The sequence below is a fragment of the Vipera berus genome, assembly GCF_964194415.1.
Source record: "Vipera berus genome assembly, chromosome: 8".
Taxonomy (NCBI): Eukaryota; Metazoa; Chordata; class Lepidosauria; order Squamata; family Viperidae; genus Vipera; species Vipera berus.
The window spans coordinates 3,128,637-3,155,466 of NC_138211.1; the positions used below are offsets into that span (position 1 = coordinate 3,128,637).

Here is a 26,830-nt window from a genome sequence, read left to right on the forward strand (position 1 = left end):
AATCAACCAGTGGAATAACTGGCCTCCAGATGTTGTGGATGCTCCAACACTGGAGGCTTTTAAAAAGGGACTGGACAACCATTTGTCTGAAATGGTATAGGGTCTCTTGCTTGAGCAGGGGGCTGGACTAGAAGACCTCCAAGGTCCCTTCCAACTCTGTTATTCTGTTATTCTGATTGCTATGTCCAAGCAGATGGCTTTGGAACGGAGTTGGCCAACCAAGTCTCCATTAATGTCAGCAACAGTTGGACCTGCAGCTAGAAGTTGGCTGCTGAAGTCAGTTTTAAGCAGCAGCTTGTTTGCTTAAACCCAATGTATCTTGGGAATACGCTGAATAAACACTGGCGAGGCATTAGTAAGAGCAAAGCAGTTACATCAGGAAAAGGGGATTCATTAGTCAACCAATATCTATTTGGGGTGAATTGGCTTCTCAGGGGCTGCAAAGCATGGATCGAAAAGAGCAGGGTGGGATGTGCATCCTTTCCTCTAGAGCACCCGCCCACCCCCACCCCCATTTTAAAAAAGAAGAAGAAAGAATTAGGACAATTTGGTTAATACAATAGCAGGAATATCCATGGACGTTCTGGTTAATTGTCTTCCTCTTCTGCCACCGTCTTGTTCAGGGGGCTTCATTGGAAGTGACGCCATTGCCCTTGTTGACATAAAAGGGGCGGTAATGAGACTGGATGGAGAAAGCAGAGAAAGAGAGAAGTGAGCGGGCTGGTCTTCACTCAGCTCCATCCACCCAATTAGGTTTGCCTGCCTCACTGACTTACTGCCTGCCTGCCTGCCTGCCTGCCTGCCTGCCTGTCTGTCTGTCTGTCTGTCTGTCTGTCTGTCTGTCTATCTATCTATCTATCTATCTATCTATCTATCTATCTATCTATCTATCTATCTATCTATCTATCTATCTATCTATGATCTCTCATTATGTATCTATATCTATATCTATCTATCATCTATATCTATCTGTCTGTGACTGTCTATCATCTATCTATCTTTCATCTATCATTATCTATCTATATCGATCTGTCTGTCTGTCTGTATCATCTATCTATCATCTATCTATCATCTATCTATCGTCTATTTGTCTATCTATCATCTACCTATCTTTCATCTATCATTATCTATCTATATCTATATCTATCATCTATATCTGTCTATCATCTTATCTATCATCTATCTATCTATCTATCTATCTATCTATCTATCTATCTATCTATCTATCTATCTATCTATCTCATCTAATTAGATTTGTTTCCTGCCTTTATAACGTTTTAGAAACTTAATGCAGTGAGCCTATCTAATACTCCTTCCTCAACCTATTTTCCACACAATAGCGATCCTGTGAGATGGACTGGGCTCAGCGAGAGAGGGACTGGCTCAAAGTTACCCATCCAGCTTTCGTGCCTTAGGCAGCTCTAGAACTCACCGTCTCCTGGTTTCTACCCTGCCACTTTTAACCACTACTGCAAACTGCCTCTATGAACTATTGGAGAGCCACTGGGACGAAGAAGAAGTCCTGGGTCCTCTTAAGATAAAATGCTTCTGGAAGTTCTTACTTAAGCATAACAATTGTGCCCAGTCACAAAACATTAAATTACCTGGAGACAAACCATCATGGCTAAGTGCTTATCTGCCACTCTCTTTAGCTGTGCAGAATATGCTCCGCCACCTTTTTATTGACCTACTTCCATAAAATGAAGCTCTGGTCTAGCCTCACTTTCCACTTGGCTTTTTTAAGAGCAGCTTTGGGGTCCCTGGGGATCCCTGTAAATCCAAGAGGCTGGCCTAAATCCTCAATGCTTCCTGTGGCCCCTCAACAGCCCGTTCACAATCTCCAGAAATCTCCCGTGGCAGATTCCAAATTGTAAATGTGAATGAGGAGGGAATTATTAAATGCATGGCTGGAGAGTAATCACACGGACAATATTATTTTTAATTAAATTTAAATGTCAAGGAAATGAAGTCCATTTCATTTTTGTCTTGATTTCCTCCCTCTTCCTCCCCTCCCCCCGCCAATCCCAAGAAAGCATATATTCCAGCAACTTTCTGTCTGCCCCTAAAAATTTAGTTGCAGCAGCTTCTGGTACAGCAAATGAGATGATAGATGCTGGGATGAGCTTTGTACACTTTAAAATTAATACTGTTGTTGATTTTGATGCCAGGCTCCAACAAATCCAGTCTGAAAGGGTCTCATTAAACATTTAAATTACATTTGGTCCCCGATTTATTCTTTTTGCAGCTCTGATCTGATGCAAACCAAGGACTATGCTTCCTATAAAATGTACCAATAAAGTGTTAGCCTGGAAAGTCTATTGTGCATTTCCTTCTTCTTCCTAAAATATATATATAATGTACCAAAAGAAGAGAATATTTGTAACTCGGAGTTGAACTGAGGGGTCCTTGGTACCTTCTGAGCTTGGTTGTTTTCCTGAAGACGTTTCATTCACCAAACTAGCTAACATCATCAGTGCTCGGATGATATTACCTACTTTGGGTAAAGAAACATCTGAAACACCTCAGAGAGCAGTGTCAGCATAAAGAAACAGATGTCCTGTCATCACTTAAACACAAGAGTGGCACAACGTTGAGCCTTAAATGCGTGTTTTTCATGCCATCCGCAACATTGCAACACCCCAATGTGGCCCCACCCTGTGTCTATGTGGATTGTGACATCTCACAATGATAAAAGGGTGAACTCCTGTGGACATCACCACACCCAGCATGCCTTCATCTTATTTCTAAGAGCTGAGGGGAGAGTTTTAAGACATCTTTATTTGTACTGATGCTTTCTCTCTTCCTCCAGCACCATCCAAGAGGTTCTGGGCATCTTGAGGGATCCAGAATCTGTTAGGCTTTATCGGCTATTCTCTCAGAGCATGTGGTCTCCAAATCTGGCAACTTGAAGACTTGCGGATGTCAACTCCCTGAATTCTTCAGCCAGCCATCAATTCTGGGAGTTGACATCCACAAGTCTTCAAGTTGCCAGATTTGGAGACCCCTGCAATGGGAATAGATCTATGATCCAGTCCACAAAGCTTCTGCTGGCTATATAAAATCCACCTTAAGTGCATTTTGTCTAGGAAAGCTTAACGTTGTTTATTTATCAGTCCGATTGTTTGCTGTAGTGTCTAGCTGGGGCACATAAATGGACTTTTCAAATTCCGAGCAGGCCTTCTGAATACCGCCAAAGCTAGTGCACTTTGTCGTTCTCTACAGGAACAAGGTGAGGTTGGGGCAAAGAAATGCTGGAATGCAGAACAGGACTCGAGGAGTGGGATGGGCAGGCATTGTCTAGCACCAGAAGTTTTTGCTTTGATTTACCACCTACCTGGGCAGGTAAGGATCCAACGGAATAAAGACCCCCATTTCTGCAGATTGCAGAGGTCAGATGTGCTGGCACAGCCAAGTTCAGAATACATTAAAGCAGCGTTTCTCAACCTCAGCAAGTTTAAGATATGTGGACTTCAACTCCCAGAATCCCCCAGCAAGCCAGCCCACCATGTGGATTTCTGGGAGTTTGAAGCCCACACAACCTAATGTAGCTGAGGTTGAGAAACTCTGGATTAGAGTCGCCATGTAGCCTAAGATTTTTAAATCCCTTTCATATTTTTCTGCTGTTTCTCAGGACGCTGTGCAGTTAATTATTTTCAGCATCAATATTTTCTGCCCAAAAACAGAGCTGAGCTGGTGTCTTGTCCTTGAGCCTCGTTAATCATTTTCCCCGAAAGCCTAAGCCCTCCCCAACTACAATTTCTTCCTCAGAGACGGGGGAGTGAAATGCACTAGAGAATAAATCTCAGGGCAGAGGGCTGCCGGGACAGGAGTCCTGGTGGCTGGAGGAGGTGGGTGTTTCTAACTTACAACAATTCACTTAGTGATCATTTGATGTTACAAGAGCACTGAAGCGAGGGAGTTATGACTGGCTCTCTCGCACCATTGCAGCATCCCCGTGGCTATATGGGTTTGCAGCAACTCGGGGGTCATGCGGTCACCATTTGCGATCTTCCCGGCTGGCTTCTGACAATTAAGAGAGACAGTTTTGTCTAGTGGCTAAGGCACTAGGCTAAACAGTGGGAAACTGGGAGTTCAAGTCTTGCCTTAGCTATGAAAACTGGTTAGGTGACTTTGGGCCAATCACCAGGAGACCGGGAGTTCTAGTCCCACCTTAGCCATGAAAGCTGGCTGGGTGACTTTGGGCAAATCACCAGGAGACCGTGAGTGCTAGTTCTGCCTTGCCTATGAAAGCTAGCTGGGTGACTTTGGGCCAATCACCAGGAGACTGGGAGTTCTAGTCCCTCCTTAGCCATGAAAGCTGGCTGGGTGACTTTGGGCCAATCACTAGGAGACCGTGAGTGCTAGTTCTGCCTTACCTATGAAAGCTAGCTGGGTGACTTTGGGCCAATCACCAAGAGACCGGGAGTTCTAGTCCCTCCTTAGTCATGCATGCTGGCTGGGTTACTTTGGACCAATGGGGATGGGGAGTTCTAGTCCTGCTTTGAGCACAAATGCCAGCTAGGTGACTTTGGATCATTCACCAGAAGACAGTGAGTTCCAGGCTCATTTTAGGCATGAAAGTCCAGCTGGCTGGCTAACTTTGGGCCAGTGACTCTCTCTCAGTCCAACCCACCTCACGGGGTTGGGGCTGTGGGGAGAATAGGAGGAGGAAGCTGTGCTGGATATGTTCTCGCTGCTTTATTTGAGTGACCACCATACAGGCGGGATACAGTTAAATAAAACCATGATGAATAAGTCCCTGAGGGAAGCTGGATTCGCTTAACAACCGCGTGTTTCATTTAACCACCACAGGGACTTACCAGCATGCTTTGCTTGGAAGACTTCCATGTCTGTGGCTGCGCCTTAGCGGTCTGGTGCCTCACGATGGAAGGATAGGCTGGGAAGGAGAGACAAGGCAGTTTGGGTTATTTCCATAATGCGCCTCCTTGCCTGCTCTGCTTGTGCTTCGCCGAAGCAGAAAAACACTGGAGGGCCAGATTATGCCATCTCACCTCCACGTCAGTGAGGCCGAGCGATCCCAGAACAGATGAGCTTTTGAGCAGACCGAAGCAGGAAGAGATACAGGCAAGTCCTTGACTTACAACCATCCGCTCAAAGTTACAAACTGAAAACCGATCCTCGCACGTGCAACCGTCACAGCATCCACATAGTCACGTGCTCAAAATTAGCAACCGGTGTGTATTTAGGATAGTTGCAGCCTCCTGGGGTCACATGATCACCATCTGTGACCTGGCTTCCGACAAGCAAGGCCAAGGGACGAAGCCGGATGGCCTTAATGACCGTCCAAATCACTTAGCGACTGCCCTGATTCTCTTTACAACTGTGACAAGAAAAGTTGGAAAATCGGGCACGACTCGCTTCTCAGCAGCTGTGCTTAGCAAAGGAAATTCTGGTCCCACTGGGATCATAAGTCAAGGACCACCTTGATTTTTAATTCTCATTTCTCCAGCCCAAAACTCAAACAAACAGAGCTTCCAACCTGCAAAAAACAAATGGATGAAGTCTATGGGGCCACCGTTTTCAGTGAAAATTGTTCGGAATAATAGAACAATGGAGTTGGAAGGGACCTTAGAAGTCTTCCAGTCCAACCTTCTACTCAACCAGGAAACCCTATACCATTCTGGACTGTCCAATCTCTTCTTAAAAACTTCTAGTGTTGGAGCATCCACAACTTCTAATCGTTCCACTGATTGATTGTTCTCACTGTCATGAAATTACTCCTTAGTTCTAGGTTGCTTCTCTCCTTGATGAGTTTCCATCCGTTGCTTCTTGTCCTGCCTTCTGGTGCTTTGGAGAATAGCTTGACTCCCTCTTCTTTGTGGCGGGCCCTGAGATATGGGAACTTGGTTATAATGTTGCCCCTGCTCATCCTGTTCATTAAACTAAACACCAGTTCCTGCTGTTCCCTAAGTAGTTGTGGTCATAAGTCAAGGACTGCCTGTAGGAACAAATGGAGAGGAAAAGACAAGCTAGAAAGGAAAGGGGCCAAAGGAACACCAAGTAGAAGCCCTGAAGTACCATTCTTAGTATAGAGGCTGCCGTCAGACTGCTTGCTGAAATCCCCGGGTGAACTCTGGCCAATTGGGGGAAACTGATATGGCATCTTGGTTCCATTGCCAACTGGAAAATAGAAGAAGCAACATGATGGTGAGGTGGGTAGAACTCTCCACGTTTTCCACCCCATCGGCCGCGATCCTCAAAGTGCTGGACCAAGACGACAAATTGATTGATTGATTCGATTTCTGTGCTACCCATCTCAGAGGCAAATTTAGGCTGACAAATCCCAGAATCTACATCAAGAGAAGATCAGGAGTGGTCAGGTCTAGCATGAGGACCACCGCCAAAGGAAGTAGGTTGAGTTTTCTGCTCAGAAGCACTGAAGATCTTAACCTGCAATGGTGGGAAAAGGAAAATTGAAAATCTGAACTCAGTAGAGATCAGGAAACCGTGGGGGGTGGGATATCTAGCCCTTTGAAATTTTGGGCTTTCCATTGGCATAAGCCCAGATGCCAAGTTCTCCTCAAATTTTCCAGCGTCCCCGTATTTGTACACGTATTCCTACAAAGACGTCAACTAATAAATATTACATTCACATGTATTTTTTTAAAAAAAGAAATCCGCCATCTAATCACATCCGATGATGTTCTTACTTCTTTGCATAATAGACCTATTATTCTCTTAATAATAATTAACATCATTCCGTAATCTTCTCAAAAGCCACGATCCCTGTTCTTTTGGAGAGGAAAAACAATCTAGGCAATCGCGTTACATTTTGGATACCAGAGTTCTGACACAGGGGGAAATAGTCTGCAAAACCGTTACAGATCTGGGCAAAGAAACAAAGTTAAAGGAGAGGTGGAAACCTTTCAAAAGGAAGGGGGGAAAAATTGAGGTGGGGCATGACACATACCTTTCATGGAGAACGCTGAGTTCCCAGCTGTGAGTGTCTCTTCAGCAGCTTGCATGGAGGAAAACTCCCAACCTCGGGTGTTGTAATTCCCTCCTAAATTCCCTCCTAAATGAAAGAATAGTCAGCAAGATGAGTGAGCCTTTTCTGGAGTCATCATTGAAGCAATAGTAGGCAGGCAATTGGAAGGAGATAAATGTCTCTTTGGGGAAGGGATTTTGTTCAGAAAACACTTTTTCCGTAATGGTTTCCTCTGAGTGGACATTTAATGACTCACTTGTGGTTTATGCCTTGGTCCAATTAGGTGGACACTTACATTGTGGGAGACAGGCCAAGATGCTCTTTTTGAGCCAGGTAAAGAAATTGAAGAATCGTCTCCATTTAAAATAGACACAATTGAATCTATTTAATTGTGGCTTGCAGAAGTAGTGAGGGGATTCAAGTTCTCCTCTCCTGGTTCTTAGTCTGGGGAAACTGGAGCTAAGGTTTGCTTCAGATCAAAGTCAGGAAAAAGAAAATCATCTCCAAAAACCCAAAATGGACAGTTGGGTACATTGTGTAGAAGGGGTGGTTTTCGTTTACCTTTTGGAGACAAGAACATGGAAAACCTCTTCATGTTATCTGGCTGGTTCCAGTCGGAAAAGTTGTTCATCATGTAACGGTGATCTCCTACAAAATGAAGACACCAAAGAAAGAATCGTAGTTGTCAGGAGATAGAGACACAGCAACCACAAAATGAGAAAGATTAGGTGAAGCATTTTAAAAGCAGGCCAATCTGTGGAGATGGAGCATGTGGAAATGTAAGATCAACAATTGATGTTGGTCATCAGTGGACAAGATGGGTGCGGACTGCCTTTAGAACCTATGGGTGCTCCATCATTGAAGGCTTTTAAGAAAAGACTGGAGACCCACGTGTCTCCAGACCTCGGTATAGGTCTTCTGCTAGAAGACATCCAAGGTTCCTTCCAACTCTGTTATTCTGTCTGTTTAATCAAGTGTCCCAATTAGTAAGAAAAAGTGATAAGTCAACCATGAAGAGAACCAAGGATTACTTGTTCAAACTTCAGCATGCAGATGTTGGCAGCCTGCATGGATTCATGAGACTGCAGAAATCTGACATTTTATAGTTTGGCCTGTCTTTGTGAGTATCAATCAACCCTCAAAAGATACTTCCTTCCTGTGCCTTTTCTGCTGTTCCAACAGTAGGAAGTTATTACTCTGGGCACTACCCAGTGAATTCCTCCAGTATGAAAATCGCAATGTTGTCTTTAAATGAGATGCCAATTAAAGAGGTGAATATTAAGGTCCTTTTTTCCCCTTGTGGGCAAAAGTAGGTGAGGTAAGCAGGGTGTTGTACTGGCTAGGTATGGCACATATTAATTTGGAAGAGAATATTTGTAGCTCAGGGTTGAACGGTCCTTGGTGGTTTCTCCAATATGGTCATTCTCAGGATGCAGATGTATAAACTGCTGGTGTGGCTGAATGCTGCCTTAGCAACCGAACAAACAAATCACCTGGAATTGCATTCACTATTGTTCTTCCATATATTCCCATATATCCCCATATATCTATCTACATGTATGTGTCTGTCTGTCTGTCTATCTATCTATCTATCTATCTATCTATCTATCTATCTATCTATCTATCTATTGTATCATCTATCCATCTATCTCTATCATCTATCATCTATCATATCTATCTTTTATCTACTTATCAATCAACTATCATCTATCTATCTACTTATCAACCTATCTATCTATCTATCTATCTATCTATCTATCTATCTATCTATCTATCTATCTATCTATCTATCTTCTACCTATTATTTCTCCAGATGCCTTGGGGTCTCCAAATTTCCATCACTTAGGTGCATCTGAATAGAGAGAATTGTGAGACTTTTATCTTGATGAAGGAATAACTCAAGATAAGTTTGATCAAAATCTTAATGAACTAATCGGGGTAGAGATTTCCACAATGACTTTCAACAAGTAATAGATCAAAGACTTTTTCAACAAGTAACAGGCTGTCTCCTTCCTCTCTTCTTCCTAAATGAAAAGATGATAAAAGTATGCCTTGGTCATCTCCCCCAACCCTCCCCTTGCCCCGGGCTAAGCATCTATCAAGTTTTCATATTCCTGTATCTGGAGGGATTCATTTTTGTTCTCACAGCCTCTTGCAAGGTGGTGAAAGTTTATCTCCATGTTAGAGATAAGTATCTCTAGATCAAAATTGCATTCAGCATTTTCTTCTTCTTCTTTTCATAATTGTGATCTAGCAATTCTCAGGATAGCAATCAGAACAAGAATTATTAGCTGGAGTTATGAGTGATTGCACAGCACAGGTAAAAACATTAAGATGCAGCAATAAAAGATTATCACTAGATCTTCATTTAAAAAAAACCTGATGTGATGCCACCTATGATATCATCCGGAGCTTGCCTGAGGCACTTCTAACTTTTACAAGTAGGACAATGTTCTCCTGGTTATGGGGAGCAATGGACAAACTTGGCACCAATGTCTCCTCCTGCACATCATGTGAGCTAATGCCCCTCCCAATCTGTGTCTCCCAAGATGGCCCCTTTTCATAGTTCCCCATACCATTTTCCATGTGGTTTCTCTCAATGAAATTCCTGCTAAGGTCTGCCTTGCAGATTTTTTCAACGTGCCTCATGCATACATTCAGGAGGTCATCTCTGAGTATCCCCATTGCTGGACTCATGTTCTCTCCTTCAAGCAAGATGTTATATGTTGGCAGAGATGGAGGAATAACATAGCTTCTCATCATTGCTCCAAATTCCTGGGAAGGAGAAGAGAGAAGAGATGGGGGGGGGGAGGAGGAGGAGGAGGAGGAGGAGGAGGAGGAGGAGGAGAGAAGAAGAAGAAGAAGAAGAAGAAGAAGAAGAAGAAGAAGAAGAAGAAGAAGAAGAAGAAGAAGAAGAAGAAGAAGAAGAAGAAGAAGAAGAAGAAGAAGAAGAAGAAGAAGAAGAAGAAGAAGAAGAAGAAGAAGAAGAAGAAGAAGAAGAAGAAGAAGAAGAAGAAGAAGAAGAAGAAGAAGAAGAAGAAGAAGAAATATCTTCAATGTCGAGCTACATTGCAAAAGTATAGGAGGCTACCAATTTCAGCACATACTTAATGGCATAGGTTTACCTCCAATGTAAACAAAATTAAAATCTTCCTTGATGAATTAACCTTATTAAACCTTTTCCCAGGTGGATCCTGCCCTACTGCCAGGCAGAATAAATATACATCCCCATTAATATGTGTCAACAATTTTAATGGGAGCAGGGCAGCATTGCTACCAGATAAACCCAGACACATTCACATGGAAATAGAAGCTTTTCTTAGTCTAACGAGATTGTGTCATGGAGTCAGTGCATTAGCAGTTGATTAGCTTGCAACTGTGTTCGTGGTTGGATTTGTTCTCCCAAACAACGGAGAAAACTATACCTGTAGGAACAGCACTGAATCGCTGATTAGGCCAATCTGTTCCCTGGTTTCCTTATCCTCCTGCAACAATTTGGCTCTTTCTTCCAGTTCCTCCACAATCTCCTTGATGTTCTCCACCGCCACCTTCTCCCTGTGATCCAGACCAGCCTTGACCTCTTCACGTTGTTTTTCAATGTCACGGATCAGCTCTTTGAAATGCTGGTCGACCGTGGCTTTTTCATTGGCAGTAAAATTCTAAACAGAGACCGCAAAAGGGAGAAGAGAAAACCAATGTCCCATTAAAAATCCAAAACAGCCACCGCAGAGCAACTATCAATTTAACATCTTCCTCCAGGACTCTGCATTTGGTAAAGATGTGAGTGAACCTCTCTTTTTTTTAATGAAAAATTCTCATTTTAAACCAAGGGATTTTAATTCTTTCTGAAAATTCTCACGATAAATCAAAGTCTCTGAAGACTTGGGGCATAACTCCCAGAGATCTCCAAAGGTAGCTATCAAATTATAATTCTTAAATGTTCATACAGGAGAAATTCTTAAACACATGATTGGGGCATAATCTTCAACGAGATGCAATCATAATAATAAATGACTGCAACTTTTCGGAGCATAGCTTCCAGTTCAGAGAAAACCAGTACATGTTGGCTGTTTTTTAAGTAATAAGTTTAGCAAAGTTTTCTTTTCCTAGTCATGAATTTAGACATGGGATAGATAGAGAATCCAGAGCTGGTCATTTCAATTTTGTCATTCGTGTTCGAGAGGCTTTCGATGGAGCTACCACTTCTGAGCAGTGTAGAATCCCAGAGAAGGAACCATCCGACCTAAGGACCAACTGGGCATTTTAATTTTTGCTAAAATTCACTGAGCAAGGAGAAACTGCAGAGGTTGTCTGCAAAAATCATGCCACGGCTTGCAGCCAAGAGCTAACGAACCCTCTCCTTGTGGCTTCCTCATTCATTCCTCATGCTTCTCATCATCCATTCAAGTCGAGCAATTGGTTTCTGCTGAGAACTTTTTTCTTCTCACATAAGATTTCTCTGCTAAATTTCTCCCAATACGCAGATGGATTTCTTTGCGCTCACAGCAAGAAGACTATATATAAATGAGGTGAAATTCTGGCAGCAGTGTCTCTCTCTCTCTCTCTCTCTCTCTCTCTCTCTCTCTCTCTCTCTCTCTCTCTCTCTCTCTCTGTGTGTGTGTGTGTGTGTGTGTGTGAGAGAGAGAGAGAGAGAGAGAGAGAGAGAGAGGATAATTCTTAGGCATGTACGTGGACAGCCTCAAACTAGAGACATCACTGTTTTAAAATTCACAAGAAATAATAGTAATTAGAGTTCTGAATTGATTCTGCTTTGATCAGATCTCATCTCATGGAAACGGGTAAGTTCTGGGTACCCCGCCTTAAGAAGGTTCCAGAAAACCGGAACAGGTTTGGAAAAGAGCTGTCAAGGCCCAGCAATGGCTTTCCACCAAAAAGATTGAAGGAGATGGAAACATCAAGAGAAGTATGAGTAGAGGTGGGATCAAATACCTGAAGAAGCAAAAGATTAAGATTTAATGTTCATCGTTCTGAGGTGAATCATTTGGAAAAAATGGATTTTAGCTGCAGCGAACCAGATTCTGACTGGGGGGCAGGGAGGAAATCCTATCAAAAAGTTATGATCAACAAAAACAGTTATATCCAACATGGCACAAATTAAAAGGTGGCTGGCAGCATCTCTGCATGATTCCCCTCTGGGGTGAAAGAGGAGACTAAGGAGTGAAGAGGTGGGCATTTCCAGGAAAGAGACAATGGCCCATGCCACGCTCCATGGAACTCCAGCACTGCAAATCCAAGCCAAACTTGGAGTGATTCTCAATAAACTCTAGTTGGGTCAGATAGACCTTGATGGAGCTGATGAACAGAAAACAGCATATAGGAGATGACTAGGCTGATCCTGAGGGAGGAGTCAAGTGCACCATCAGCCTTGAGTCCCTTCACACCCACAAGAGATCTCAATCCCGCCCACCTTGAATTCCTTTCATTCTACCTACCGCCAATTTGCTTGAACCGTTAGTAGTTCAGATTCTTGTAGAGAGCTTAAGCTTGCAATATATCTTTATACCTGTTTGAAGTGCCTGGATTTTCTGGCACTTTATTTCCCTGGCCGCTTGACACAGCATCATGAAATCCCCAAAGGGCCATATTGACATGGGATGGGTGTCAAACCGACATGGGTCAGGGCTAAATTGCCATGGATGATCTGGTTGAAATCAAGCAAACTCAAAATGGGAAGTCAAGGACTACCATACTGAAGAGGAAGGTTGCTGGTGCCGCGCTCACCTTGATACGGTCCCTCTCCTTGTGCCACTTGTCCACTTCATCTTCAAGCTCAACAATCTTCAGATGCAGCTGCTCTTTTTGCAAAGAAAGCTCAGTCTACAGGAGGGAAAGAAAGAGAGTGATGAAATAGCACAGCCCCAAGTCAACTTTCATGTCTTTGGCATCTGAATCACGGGGCCTCCAGCTACCACTTCCTGGCAAGCTCTGAGTTGGATTTGAAAGCCACCCACATTTAGATTGTTCTCCAATAGGGCCCAAAGCTCTGAGCTCCCCAATCAAAGCTGTGAAGAATAAAGAGGCTTAGAGACCCGTCAGATCTATTTTTGTTAATCGCTTGGGAAGAAAGGGGGTAGGGGGAAATGGATCTGTTCATCAAAAGGGGCAAGGAGAAGAGGTGGATTTCAAAACCCAGCTGGGTTTGAATCAAAGAACTGTGCCCAGGGTGCGCCTTTCCAACTATAAATGGTTTTTGTGTAATTGTGGGATGATGTCACCTTGGTGTTGCAATAGATCGGAAGATGCCTTTGGTAGAAATGTGGTTGCAACATGACTATGGAGTTGGGCCTGGCCCTTTGGCATGTGTACAAGGGAAGTGGGAGGAGAGAAAGGGAGGCTGCTGCTGAGCTTGACCTCAATCCATCCATGCAGCTCCCCCTTCCCCATTTTAAGTTGTGATCTGTGCAGAGAGGAGCTAAACTGTAAGAGACACCTCGGTGGGTTCCATGGGAAGTCCATGAGCCAAGTGCCAGTCTGATAACCCACAAAGGACCTTAGAAGAGAATATTTAGAGCTCAGGGTTGAACTGTGGAGTTCTTGGTGCTCTCTGAGCTTGGTTGTTTCCTTGCAAATGTTTGATTACCCAACGAGGTAACCTCATCAATGTTAGAAGGGAGTAGGGTTATATTGTACATAAACAGAGAGCAAACCCCATTGCCTTTTAGTAAAGATAATGAAAGGTCTGCAAGAAAACTACCAAGCTCAGAGAGCACCTAAGGACCCCACAGTCGTCTTCCTCCTCCTCCTCTTCCTCCACCTCTCCACAACCCCCCCCTTTCTAGCACTGATGTTGTTATTTATTTGGGTCATGAAATGTCTGCAAGAAAACAACCAAGTTCCAGTCCTCCTCCTCCTCTGCCACCCATTCTCCTTCTCCTCCATTCCAAAAACACCCCCCTCCCTTCTAGCATTGATGATGTTACCTAGTTTGGTAATGAAACATCTGCAAGAAGACCTCCAAGCTCAGAGAGCACCAAGGAACCCACAATGGAACTTATTTTTTTTTTATTTTTATTTTTTAATATTTCTATACCGCCCTTCTCCCGAAGGACTCAGGGCGGTGTACAGGGCAAGAATAAAACAAGAGTTACAAAAATTAAAAGATAATTAAATACATGCCCATAAAAACAGTTGATACATTAATAAAAACCCCAATAAAATGATAATAAAAAACCCCACCAATCCCCCCTCAGGCCAGGCCGGCTTGTTCGAACAGGTATGTTTTCAGATCGCGGCGAAAGGAGCGGAGATCGGGCGCCATCCGGAGCTCAACCGGTAACTGGTTCCATAGCTCCGGGGCGCCCACAGAGAAAGATCTCCCCCTGGGGGCCACCAATCTACATTCTCTGACCAGTGGCACCCTGAGGAGTCCCTCTCTGTGGGAACGCACAGGGCGGAGGGAAGTTGACGCCGGCAGCAGGTGTTCCCTAAGGTACTCCGGACCCCTGCCATGTAGGGCTTATAGCATCCATGGCTGTGTCCACATTTGTGCAAGCTGAGGAACTGATATGGCATCCAACCATTCACAGTTCCTTACGTATAGGATTTATACCACATTAATGGTTAATCCCATATCAGGTCTATGTTTTTATCACATCCAAATGAACCCCTGGATTCACAAGCAAGCTAACACAATCTAGTTGCAGCAACAAAGTTGATACAGTCTCCAGATAGAGACAACCAGGGATGGTTCCTGAGAACCTCAAACTGAAAACCTGAACTCCAACTCTCTGCCTTGTTAATGATGTACAAAAATACACTTCATATGAATACGGAGGTGCCATTTTGTTGCGGTAGCTAATTAATTCATTAGCTGTTAGGTTTAACTCACGGCATTCACCTCCTCTATGCAGATCAGCATTCCAGCCTCAGATAACATCCCAACTTTTGCTGAAGGAACCGCTCCAGTTTTGCTTCAGCTGTACAGGTCCCTGAGGCTGCCCATGACCCCCGGGAACCACTCCAAAAGTTGCTTCATTGTAATTTTTAATTTGGCAGAAGAGGGAAAAGATGAAAGGCATGAAGTGTAATCATGTGAACTGTATTAGTCTAATTTAATTTGCATGGAAATTAAATTACAGGCTGTTTAACACTGGGCCTTGACCTGCCTCCTACTTGGTTCTGGTGGCACCACGCTTTCATGGTCCCCACCCCCTTCAGGTGGCCCAAGGCCTTTGAAAAGTAGGCTTGGCTCACAAGGCGGACCTTTCCAGCCTTCAGATCTCTAAGCCAAGCACCATCTCAGGAGTTCGTTTCTATCTTGGATCAGACTACGGGTTGGCATAAGCATAAAAGTGATCGTATTTGTAGGTCTCTCCCTTAAGAGAGGGATGGGAGGGATGAAAAAACATTTCTCAGTCCTTTGGACTACTTACAGAATCCTATCTGCCTGAAGCAACCCTGACACCATTAATGAGAGTGGCTTTTCTCACATTTCTCGTCTGTTTGCAAAAATTCAAAATGCTTTTTTTTTGTTGAGAGCTGGTGTGCAGACTAATAGCTGATGTGATGAGCTGAAGAGGGTGGAAGGACTCTGCTCGGTTCAAAAAAGGCCTCCTCTCCTCCCGTGCTCTGCCACTGTACAAGCTGTTTGCGTCCTGATTTCATTAACCGTAAAAGCTGTTGAACAACTGAGCCTCACACAGGAGGTGTGAAATAGAAAACAACGCACAATAGAAGCATGCCCAACATTATGACTTTGTGAGATGTGTGAACCAGCCAGCAAGAACAGCAAAGCGCATAATAAGAAGCAATTAGAAAAAGTGTGCAAATAAATTGTGAAAAGAACGGAAGTGTTAACACAGAGGTGGGTCTTCCTGCCAGCCAATCCTGACATTTTTCCATGTGTAAAGAAAGAAAGACAGAGGGGCACCTGGGGGGCACTGTAATGCTCCATGGAAATCTAGACTTGGTCCTGATCATGTGAGGTGGAATCCCACCTTGATTCTGATGGCCGTGGAACTGCTCCAGGCCTAAGAAATATCACCCATAATTAATCTCTTCTAACTTTTGCCTTAGAAGGCGGAGGTTTTATTGACACCAGGATCTGGGTGGCTGCTAATGAAATGGATTAACTGGGGTGGTCCTAATTATGGTTGGAGGCATGCAGCAGGGAGATGGTGAGATGTTCTGTGGGTGGTGCCTTATGTAATTCCAGCTTTAGCAACTTTCTCCCAGAATTCTCACAAAGAATTCTGTCTGACCCAAGGACCTTCTCTTGGAAATATCTGCATGGAAAAGAAAAGAGTAAACAACACAATCGGGTGCCTTCTTTCATCACAATCCTGCATAATGAAGACATCTCTCTTTCTCCAACAGAGCTGTTGAAGTGATGAGATTGCCCTTTAGGTCATTTCTTAACAATACTCATTTACCAGAAACTCTCTGGAAACCAAGCTCTTCAGGTATAATAGAGTGATTTTCCCCCCCCTATGTAGAACACTTGAGTTGAACAAAAGCTTTCTCAACCACACCTGAGAAAGAAGAGTTCATCCTTCAAACACTAGCGAGTTCTCCTTCACTCCCTTAATTTAATTACGTATTATTTACACATTCCATAGGATCTGCACACTAACTTGGAAACTGCGTGATGGGTTTTCTGCAACTGCATTGCTTCAGGCTGCAGAACGACTTGTGCAAAAGGAACATGTTGGGGAGAAGACAGGAAGCATGAAGAGCATCTACACTGTTCCAGCACCTGCCTGTTCTCAAGGTCTATCTAGGACAGGGTTTCTCAACCTTGACCATTTCCAGTTATATGGATGCCTAGCCATTGCTGATAAATCTAGAAGGTGAGGTCTACTCACTTTCAAAATGCCAAGATTGGAAAACACTGATCTATGGTATTTGCATGGGTGTGTCCAGTGCTTACTCGGGAACAACCTTCTTCAACCTGGAATCTTTCTGCAGCATCAAAACAACCAACATCCAGAATTCCTACTCAGCACCCAAGGATTTGTCTTACTAGGAAGAGGTATATAGGTTACAATTTTACATAGCCAGTCTTGTTTGACTATTGGCTCTGTGGAGGTACCAACAATCTCCTTGGTTTTAAACTTCATCTACACTCAGAAGTTGCACATATTCAAAATGATGTAGTTTAGAGAAAATCAGCTCCCAATTGGTTGGTTTCCTACTCCAGACGTATTGTGGAGACAGATTTGAAGCTTCGTCTCTGAAGGTTTAGGACAAATACTTTCTCAGCTTCTGAGATTTCTCTCCTTCTCCATGGTGTCCTTTCACATCTCCTGTCCTCCCTAGGTGATCTGAGAAGGAGTTCTGCACACAGCAGCTTGTTAGATGGAGTCTTTTTCTTATCCACCATGGAAAAGAAATGTGAGAAGGAAAAAAATTGGACCATGCGCCATCCAATTGCCTCTTTGGACAAACACGTGTTGGCAAAATACTGGCCATTGCAGAAGAAGACAAAGCAAATGGACCTTCTGCAGAAGGTTTAAGGAAACAGGTAGTGGCTGGATCTCAAATGGCCCAGAAATGTCTACCTTCACCATCTTCAAGAATTAGCTGTTGATTTATCCCCAGAAATAAAGAAAAGCAACTGATTAAGAATCAGTCCAGCCATCTCAGTGAAACTTAGCCACAGCATCATATAATTAGATCTAGAATACATTAGGAGGGAGGGACAGCAAGGTTAGAAGTCAGCCAATGGTTTGATTTATTAAACAGGCACATCTGGTGCATGCAGAAATCAAGAAGCCATGCAGACTGCCAGCCAATGCTCAGTTATCGGTGCTCAGAAAAGTTCTTGGCGTGCTCCCAAATGCCTGTAAGCATTGAATATGTCCTCTCCAAGCTGCCATGTTCAGAATGGGGAGGATATATGATCATGCCTTGCAGGAGATTTCTGCAAGATCATGTGAGGTCTCCTGAACCTCAAAGGGGTGCAAAAAAATGGCCTCCTTTTGAAACTCCTCCCAGCAATTCACCGGGACTGAATTTCTTTCTAGCCAGATTCCCAGGGTGTGTTCACACGGCACCTTTGTGAGAACTGAAGCTCATTTCTTCTTGAGAACATCAGATGACCTAACCATAGCATAGTTAGCTGTTGACTTACCATTCTTCTAAAGACTAGCCAACACTTGGGTGTACAGCGTTGGTTCACAAGCTTTATAGAGATCTTCTGTGAGTGAAGGAGAAGGTAGGAACAGTGGTGGGGTTCAGCCGGTTCGCACAGGTAGATATTTTTTTGTTGCCCAGGCCCAGAAGCGGCATCCACACAGAGAACCAGTTGTTCACATATTTGAATCCCACCACTGATCTGACATGCCTATTTTGTGCAGGTTTTAATAGGTGTCTTTCTGAATACGTGGCCTTTGAGTGTGGAAGGAGCAAATTATATACAAGACTATAAGGAATCATAAAGAGACAGGCAATCTGAGAAAATGAATGCTGCTACTGCTGTCACATATTTCCTTTCCATCTTGATCAAGGCAGGAGGCCAATAAACAATGGCACGTTAGAGTGAATAGGGGTAAAAGGAAGTCTAATGGCCAAATCTTTCCGTACCATTTCCAGATGTTCTGAAATGGGATGAAATAATTAGTGGAGCCACTATAAAAATTTCAGTATCCACAACATCTTATTCTCAAAATAAGATGCAAGGCAAAATACTTTTCTGATAAGTTTCGGACTTGTTTTTTTCTGCTAGTTGTTTTTAAACTCAGCTTTCTGTTTTCTTATTTGCTCCAAAATGTTGCAGATTTCTGCTCTGCTCATGGGTGTGTGTACGTTTGTGTGTGTGTGGTTTCGTAGGAACCATTTCAGCCTCTTCAACTGAGGAAGGGACAAAAACAAGGAAATCACCTACCTCACATTAGAAGTTTTCATCACTACAAGGAACCTGTTTTCCGGAAAACTGATGACTCCCATTTTACCGTTCAAAGCCAATTTACCCCAAAAGTAGTTTGCACTAAAACAAGACGTTACTCACCATATATGTTTGCTGGGAAAAACCTACAATTCCAACTTCTGTGAGGATTGTGGCTCAATATTAGAAAGAATTAATGAGGGCAAAAATGGGACATTACCAATGTGAGTGAAAGAAAAATCCCGCCTCCTGGCCCTGGTTCAAAAGCATGGAATACGTCAAAGAGATTGGAGACATTGAAGTTAACCAAATTGAAATCCTACTGACTTCACCTGCAACGCCAAGCCACGTTTGATTAATTCTGGTTTATGGACTACACAACCATTGGCTATGCAATAGATTAAGCTACTGTCCATGGCTTACAAATATGGGAGCAAGCCCAGCATTTAGTTCAGCTATCACATAATCCTGTTTGTCTTAATCGTGGTTTGTTCATACATTTCATGTAACTGTTCCATTTTGTAGACCACTTAGATTCATTTTTAATGCTTGTTTTTCTTTTCTGAAACAGCAAGAAAGCACTTGCAATAACTAAAAGACATATAAGTATCTCGAGCAAACCACAGTTTGCAAACCACAGAGATGGTGACATTGTTGCAGCATGGTGTATGTATATTCTAGCATCTGATGCAGGTCCATAAGTCATGGGAATCATCACCATTATACCAACAAGCACAACTTAGCCCAATGTGGCTTAGTCAACGAAACCATCACAGCTCCAATTCATCCATTGCTCTAAGCCAGGAATGATGGTTCAAAACACTTCCAAAAAGCATTTCCCTTCTTGTATTGTCCATCACCTTCACCCAATTATACTCATTTGAGACACTGCTGCTTTCTGGTCTCTTTATTCAGATTTCCAACTTGCTCTTCAACACCAACCTCTGAGAACCTGGGAACCACGGATCACTCCAACATATTCATTGAAGGAGAGGAATTAAGATTAGATGGTGATGCCCTGAGGTTAATGGCACAGGGTGGAGCCAAATCTAGGTGTCCCTTGCTTTCCCCACGTGACCCTGGCATTAGAATCCTGAACTCGAACCCATGGCAATTGAACAGCTTGAACCTTGAGGAGAAAAGTGAGATGGGACTTCAGCAGGAGATTGTCACATCTGTAGCCTAAAGCGCAATTGAAACTCCCATGAAATCAGGTCCATCATGGCCCACTACTTTTACACACACAGTTCTAGTCTCTAGTAGACATTCTACCAATGTTTGACAGGGGTATTGGAGTACAACAACCATCATTCCTTTCCAGTGTCCCCCAGTGTCCAAACCCTCTTTCCTTAAGGAGCCATCTGTTGAGCCAGCTGTTTTGGCAGAAGAACAGGGGAGAAGAGAAAGGGATATTATTTCATTTCTACTTCGTTCATTCAACTTCTCTGGGGCATTTGAATCATTGTCTCATTGCCTAAAAATTTAACTACAGCAGCTCTTTTTGGTGGGTCATCGTCACCAGCTCCTGGCCTTCAAAGAGGACACAAGGGAAGGCCCCTCTTTTGTTGTTGGGGAACCAGAAATTCGAGATCTCTCTCTCTCTCTCCCTTCTGTGCAATTACTTAATTCTTTTTTAATTGCTACCCCGACAGCCTCCCTCCTACACATTCCCACATCATCTTTTCAAAACATTTTTTTTGTCCTTCAGTCTCTTTGTCTTCCCTTCTGCAGCAAAGAAATTGGAGAGTCTTCATAACCTTTCTCAACCTGGGTCACTTCCAGATGGGTGGACTTCAACTCCCAGAATTCCACACCCTTCTTAAAGTAGCCCAGGTTGAGAAACACAGTTTTTTGGGGGATGGAGAGTCAACACTTGCTAATTAATGTTGCAGGATCCAGTGTGGGTTGGTCACCGGGACCAGAGGATTAGTCTTCCGAGCTTTCAGACTCAGGGAGCTTCTCTCTCACCAGAATTTGTGCCTTGGGATATAGAGATTCTCCATCCTCCAGGTCATGGTTGTCCCAATGTTGCTTTTTCAAGAGGCAACTGGAATTCCTTTGTTTTACCTTGAAGACGTTTCACTTCTCATCCAAGAAGCTTCTTCAGTTCATATTCAATGCCTAGAATAGCCCATAGGCCACATTCTGGAGAGAGAAAAGCTCCTTGAGGATGGGCTGCAGCAGAAGCCCAAAAACTTGGAAGACCAAACTTGTGTCCCGGAGAATCCGACCCAGATTGGATCCTGCAACATTATCCTGGGATAGGTATATTTGCCTTCACTCATAATTTGTGATGCTGCATGGACTTCCTTTTCCATAAGCATTATCTTCACATTTGTCCCCATCCTTCCCCCAAAAGCATCTCTAAAACCTGTGGCATCCACAGTGTGCATGTTGTCCATAAAAACCATAAAGAAGCTAGCCGTGACCATGCTATTGAAGCCTCCGGTCTTGTTATATACACTGTGAGAAACAAAAAATGGATGAGGGCGTCAATCATGCCATTGCAGATATCATCTTAACTTTGTTGATCCTTCTGCAGATACTCCTGCATAGAAATTGCTCCTTTTTTATCAAAATAACTCTGGGAATGATGCTTAGATGAGAGAAAACTACTAGTCTAGGGTCATCCAGTAAATTTCCAGCTAATCTTCATCATCAAAACATTGGGGTGTGCTTCATGCAACACACCAACCCCAAAGTTGGGTGACTTGAGGATGGACCACGATGGAAACTAAGTTCAAATCTCCTACAATAAGCCAAGAAGCAGAGTCTCCTGCTTGAGCATGAAGTTGGACTACAAGACTTCCAAGAAGCAACGGATGGAATCAAGGAGAGAAGCAACCTAGAGCTAGGGAGAAACTTCCCAACAGTGAGAACAATAAAATGGTGGAACGGCTTGCCTTCAGAAATTGTGAGTGCTCCATCACTGGAGACTTTTTAAGAAGAGACTGGACAGTCACTTGTCTGAAATGCTATAGGGTCTCCTGCTTGAGCAGGGGGCTGGACTGGAAGACCTCCAAGGTCCCTTCCAACTCTGTTATTCTGTTAAATCATTGACATGGTGTTCTGACAGACTAAGTTAGAAGGCAGGATAATTCTTAAAATAGCTCCAGCCAGAACTTGTCAGTATCTTAAAACACCCAAACGCCCTCCCCCAAATTCTGCAAAATACAAGAAATCCTGGTCCCACTGAAAACTGAGTCTAACCATGTCAGAACTAGCCAACCAGATGGGTTGGGCAAAGCTTGCACCTTGTTCAGGGTGGTGTGCAAACCCAGCATGTTGGATTAATTCAGCAAATTGAGGTTCAATTAACCATGAGTAATATGCTGGGCGAACCTAGATGTGAGTGAGATATTTACATTATACGTCTAGCCGGCCTGATCAACACCTTCCCCTGCCAAGTGTGTGCCTCACAGCCACAAAAGATTGTCCATCACAGGTAGAGCCCTGGTTTGTTTAGATGTGAATTAATAAATAAAGTAGGAGTACCTAGCAATACACGTAGAGGCAGGAGGGGAAATCCAAAACCTCTCTGTCGGATGAAATTTGACCAGTTCTACAATCCAGTTTCTTTGTAATTTAAAAAGACAACAAAGGGCTGCGTTCTTAAGGATTTATCGTGTTTTATCAGTTTTTTAAGGAGGAGGAGAAGGAGGAGGGGGGGAGGGGGAGGAGGAGGACAAGAGGATACAACCTTCAAAATCATCTATTGAAGAAAAAAATGCAAGTAGTTCTTGACTTACAACCACAATTCATGTTGCTAAGTGAGACAGTGAATTTTGCCCTATTTTAGGACCTTTCCTGCCAACAGTTGCTAACTGAATCATTGCAACTCTTAAATTAGTAATGTGGTTGTTAAATGAGTCCGACTTCCCTCATTGACTTTGCTTGTCAGATGGTCGCAAAAGGGGATCGCGAGACCCCGGGACACGGCAACCGTCATAAATATGAACCAGTTGCCCAGGGTCTGAATTTTGATCATGTGACCATGGGGATGCTGCAACAGTCGTAAGTGTGAAAAACGGTCCTGAGTCATTTTCCCCCCCAGTGCCATCGTAATGTCAAACAGTCACGAAATGAACTGTTGCAAGATAAGGACTACCTGCATTTTTTTTAGAACAGGGGTCCCCAACCCCTGGTCTGTGGACCGGTACCGTGCCGCGGCATGCCAGCAACTGGTCTGCACAAACAAGCAAAGCCCCATCCTTGGGATGCAGGCAGCACACAAAACCACACACTCTACGGTCTGTGGAAATGCCTGCATTCCTAAAGAGAAGGGATCCTTGTTGGATTAAATCTTTAGGCAAAAGGAAATGCTATACAGTCATTTTCTTTCTTTTCTTCTTGAGCCTCTATTGAGTTTTTAAAACTTCCTTTACAATGTCCCTTTAAATGAGTGGAACCAAAAGCTTAGCAAGACGACTAAACAGTCAACAAGGTGGGGGGAGGCGGGGGAAGGGGGGAGAGAGAGAAAAAGAACCCCACAGTTTCAAATGTAAATTGGGCTGCTACTACGAGGCTTCAGGTTTTTCAGTGCCTCCTCCGCCAGCCATCCACGAGGCTCCAAAATCCCTGTAATCCTGCCAGATTCCTGCAAATTGGTCTAATTTGCCCCTTTGCTAATCCTTAAAGTATTCGCCATTGACTGTAAGACATGATTAAAAAGTCTTGTGTATTTTCACAAATATGTGAATGAGTTCACGCGGCTTCTTTAACTGTGGCTTACTAAATAAATCATTGGAAACAGAATTGAGGCAAAGCCAACCTAACCCCAGAGAAATGGCTTCTTTAAAAGAGGGCGCTCCAAACTTGGCAACTTTAAGACTTGTGGACTTCAACTCCCAGAATGCCCCAGCGAGCACGGAAGCCTGGGAGTTGAAGTCCACAAGTCTTAAAGTTGCCAAGGGTTGGACTCCCCTGCTTTAAAATATAGGAAGCCCCAACATTTGTCTGACACATTTTTAAACATTTTTGCTAATCTTGCTGGTGGCAAGTGCCATCTATAAAACATTTTGTATAGATTTTCTTTATAAGAAGTTGACATGAACAAATGGCTTTGCCATTTCTCTCAATCTATATTGTATCCCAAGTTCTTTGCCCGTGTTATCACTGTTTCTTTTACGTGTTCCTCTTCCGTTTTCAAATTTGATAGAAAGTTATACATTTTCTTAATTAGTTCTTCATCAGAGGTTAGTAATATCGGATCAAACAACATCTGCTCTTTATAAAATTCATACACTTTAACATCTTTATCATATCTCACTTGCATCTGTAAATGTGACCACCACGATAGATCAATACCCTGATTTTCCATCTCTCGTCTAGATTTTAAGTTCCCTTCAGAGTTCAGAATATCTTTATATGCCCATATATACAAAGACTGATTAGAAACGGATCTGCATGGGCTCATTCTCAACTTCATCGACTTTACCAGGCTGTTGTAAGAGTAAAACGGGAAGAGAGAAGAGAGGAGAAGAGTGTACAAATAATTTGCAGCATTTGAAAATGCAATGTGAAAAGAAAGGAAAGAGATAATCTGAATACTTGTGGATTTAAAACCCATGCTTTAAATCCAAACTTGGATTGTTTTAAAGTGGGTTGAGCGTTTTGCCTCTCGTCATAAAGGAAGCACTGAGAACAAAAATTATTTCCTTGTCTCAACCAGCTCACAGAAATTTCAAGAAGGAATAAAGTGAAAAACAGCCTACACTTCCCCGCCTGTGTCTGCATTAGCAGTCGATAGATTTCCAGAACATTTCAGCAAGAATCGAGTCACAGCATGTCTTGTGAATCACAGCTTGGGCACAGGCCTTGCAACCAGGCTGGGAAGACTTATAGATATGGGGGTAAATAAAAGCAGGTTACCAGTTTTTTCGTGACAAGGGCCATGGGTCAAAATCATTACTTAAAAAAAAATAGAATTATTTTCCTTGCAGTGTGTGTTATGGCTGAGAGATCAGGGAAATAATTTGTCCACAGTGGATTATCTTTGCAGGGACTAAGGGGAGAATGAGATGGGTTGTTTTTTTCCTAACCAACTTTTCATAAATAAATATGACATGCATGGCTCCACTGCCCCATGTAAGTTGAATGTTTCACATTTTAAACCCAGTGGTTGCAAGAGGAAGGGAAGGGAAGGGAAGGGAAGGGAAGGGAAGGGAAGGGAAGGGAAGGGAAGGGAAGGGAAGGGAGGGAAGGGAAGGGAAGGGAAGGGAAGGGAAGGGAAGGGAATAATGAAATGGGAAGGGAAGAGAAAGGATGGGATGGGATACTGGAAAAAACTTATTTCTATCCATTGATGTCCATAGCATTCAATAAGTGGTCAGCAAAGATGATCATCTTGTTCTCCTTCATCAACTTTTTTGAAGTAATATCCCTCACCCCATGGTCTGGGAAGCAAAAATTGAACATCTTTTCTAAGATCTAGCCCTCAACACACTTTTACACACTTTTGCAGTAGTGTGTCAGGGGAAGCCCCAGTCCTCATCCCTTCAAGCCAAGTCAGATGCTGTATTTTCTCCTAGCAACTTCTTTGTAAACACACCCAAACACTGCTGATGTCCTTCCAAAGAAGTCCAGTTTTAAGAAACTCAGTGTTGTCTAAAATCCACCCCATTTCCCTCCACCTCAACTTTTAGGTGATGAGTTTAGGTCAGAATCTTTGTGATAGGAGCCACGTAAATACTGGAGTAAATAAATGTGAACCTTGGTTATCTTTCTTCCTGAAAACCAGATTTAACTCATACAGGCATGTTCTTTGCATGGCTATGGCAGCCTCAAGACACACTTCGAAAATGAGAACAAGCCGAAGCGACAATTCACCGAGGGTACATTACCTCAAATGAAGTGCTTTTAAATGCAAGCAACGCACCCATGCACAGGTACAAATCAACACAAACCTTGAGCAATTCAGCGATGGATATACCCATGTCAACTAACTCATTGTAGAGTCCAGAAACAGAAAACCTAAGTGGCTAAGTAGCATTTAGCATTCATTGTAGGTTATTTGGTCTCATTTGGGTGAAAATGCTTCCTTGCAAAGCTCCTGGTGGGATAAGAAAGAGTAAGGGTGCAACAATATGCCAAAGAAAAAGAAAAATTACAATACCTCTTTGCCTGATTTCTCAATCTCTACAGTCACAGTGGTATGATTCTTGTGTTCTTGGAACATGCAGAGGTAACAGATGCAGACTTGGTCAGTCTGGCAGAAAAGCTCCATCGTCTTGCCATGGATGGGACATTTCCTGGCTTCAAAGTCTTTGATGGGATCCAGCAGCTGGTGGTCTCGGAAAGCAGCCCCTTCAAAGTGGGGCTTCAGGTGAAGCTCACAGAAGCTGGCTTGGCACACCAGACAGGACTTCACTGCCTTCTGCTTGTTGTCGATGCAAGAGTCACAAAGGACCTCTTCCAGAGTCACCCGGGGTCTTCCACTAGGTACCCTATTGACCCGGTTGAAGTTGGTCCTTTTGGTCTCTCCAGATTCCCCTAGGGAGATGATGGGTTTTCTTAGATCGGCAATTTGCCCACTGGAAAACACTGGCTTTTTCCCTTCTCCTTCACCGCCGAAAGATTTCTTGGTTTCCACATTGAACAGGGGCTTCCTAAAATCTCCTCGCTCTGGAAAAGAGACTTGGGACCTCCGAGGTTCTCCTAGCTGCCCAGTAGGAAAACCTGACTTCTTGGCCTCCCCTGCTTCCACATTGAAGTAGGTTGACCTCTTCTCATCAGAAGACTCCACAAATTGGATGATTGGCCTCTTCCAGTCACCTCCGGCAAACATAGAATTCTTGAGTTGGGATGTCTCCAGGGTTGGTGCCACATTGTTTTTGTTGGCTTCTTTCTCACCTTTCTTTGGGCTGCTGGATTTTTTCCCTTCTTCTGTCTCTTTCTTGGGTGAAGTGGGGGTCTTGGCTTCCTCTTGTTTGCCTGCAGTCCCGTTTGTCCTTGCCGTTTCCATCTTGTGGTCCTTTACCCCTCTGGGTTGGCTTTCTGGCTTCTCCTCTGCAGCCACGCTCTGTGAAGGAGAGAAT

General features: G+C 43.5%; 1 protein-coding gene across 1 annotated transcript; it reads right to left on the reverse strand.

Moving 5' to 3' along the window:
• Positions 1–516: 516 nt before the first annotated feature.
• TRIM29 (tripartite motif containing 29) lies at positions 517–26,757 on the reverse strand (the record flags this gene model as incomplete). The annotated part of the gene is made up of 9 exons (XM_081333749.1): positions 517–682; positions 4,821–4,897; positions 6,040–6,141; positions 6,932–7,036; positions 7,511–7,597; positions 9,526–9,724; positions 10,375–10,608; positions 12,692–12,787; positions 25,909–26,757. The coding sequence occupies 9 exons, from the start codon at positions 26,755–26,757 to the stop codon at positions 620–622; spliced, it is 1,812 nt and encodes a 603-aa protein (XP_081189875.1). The 3' UTR covers positions 517–619.
• Positions 26,758–26,830: the final 73 nt, after the last annotated feature.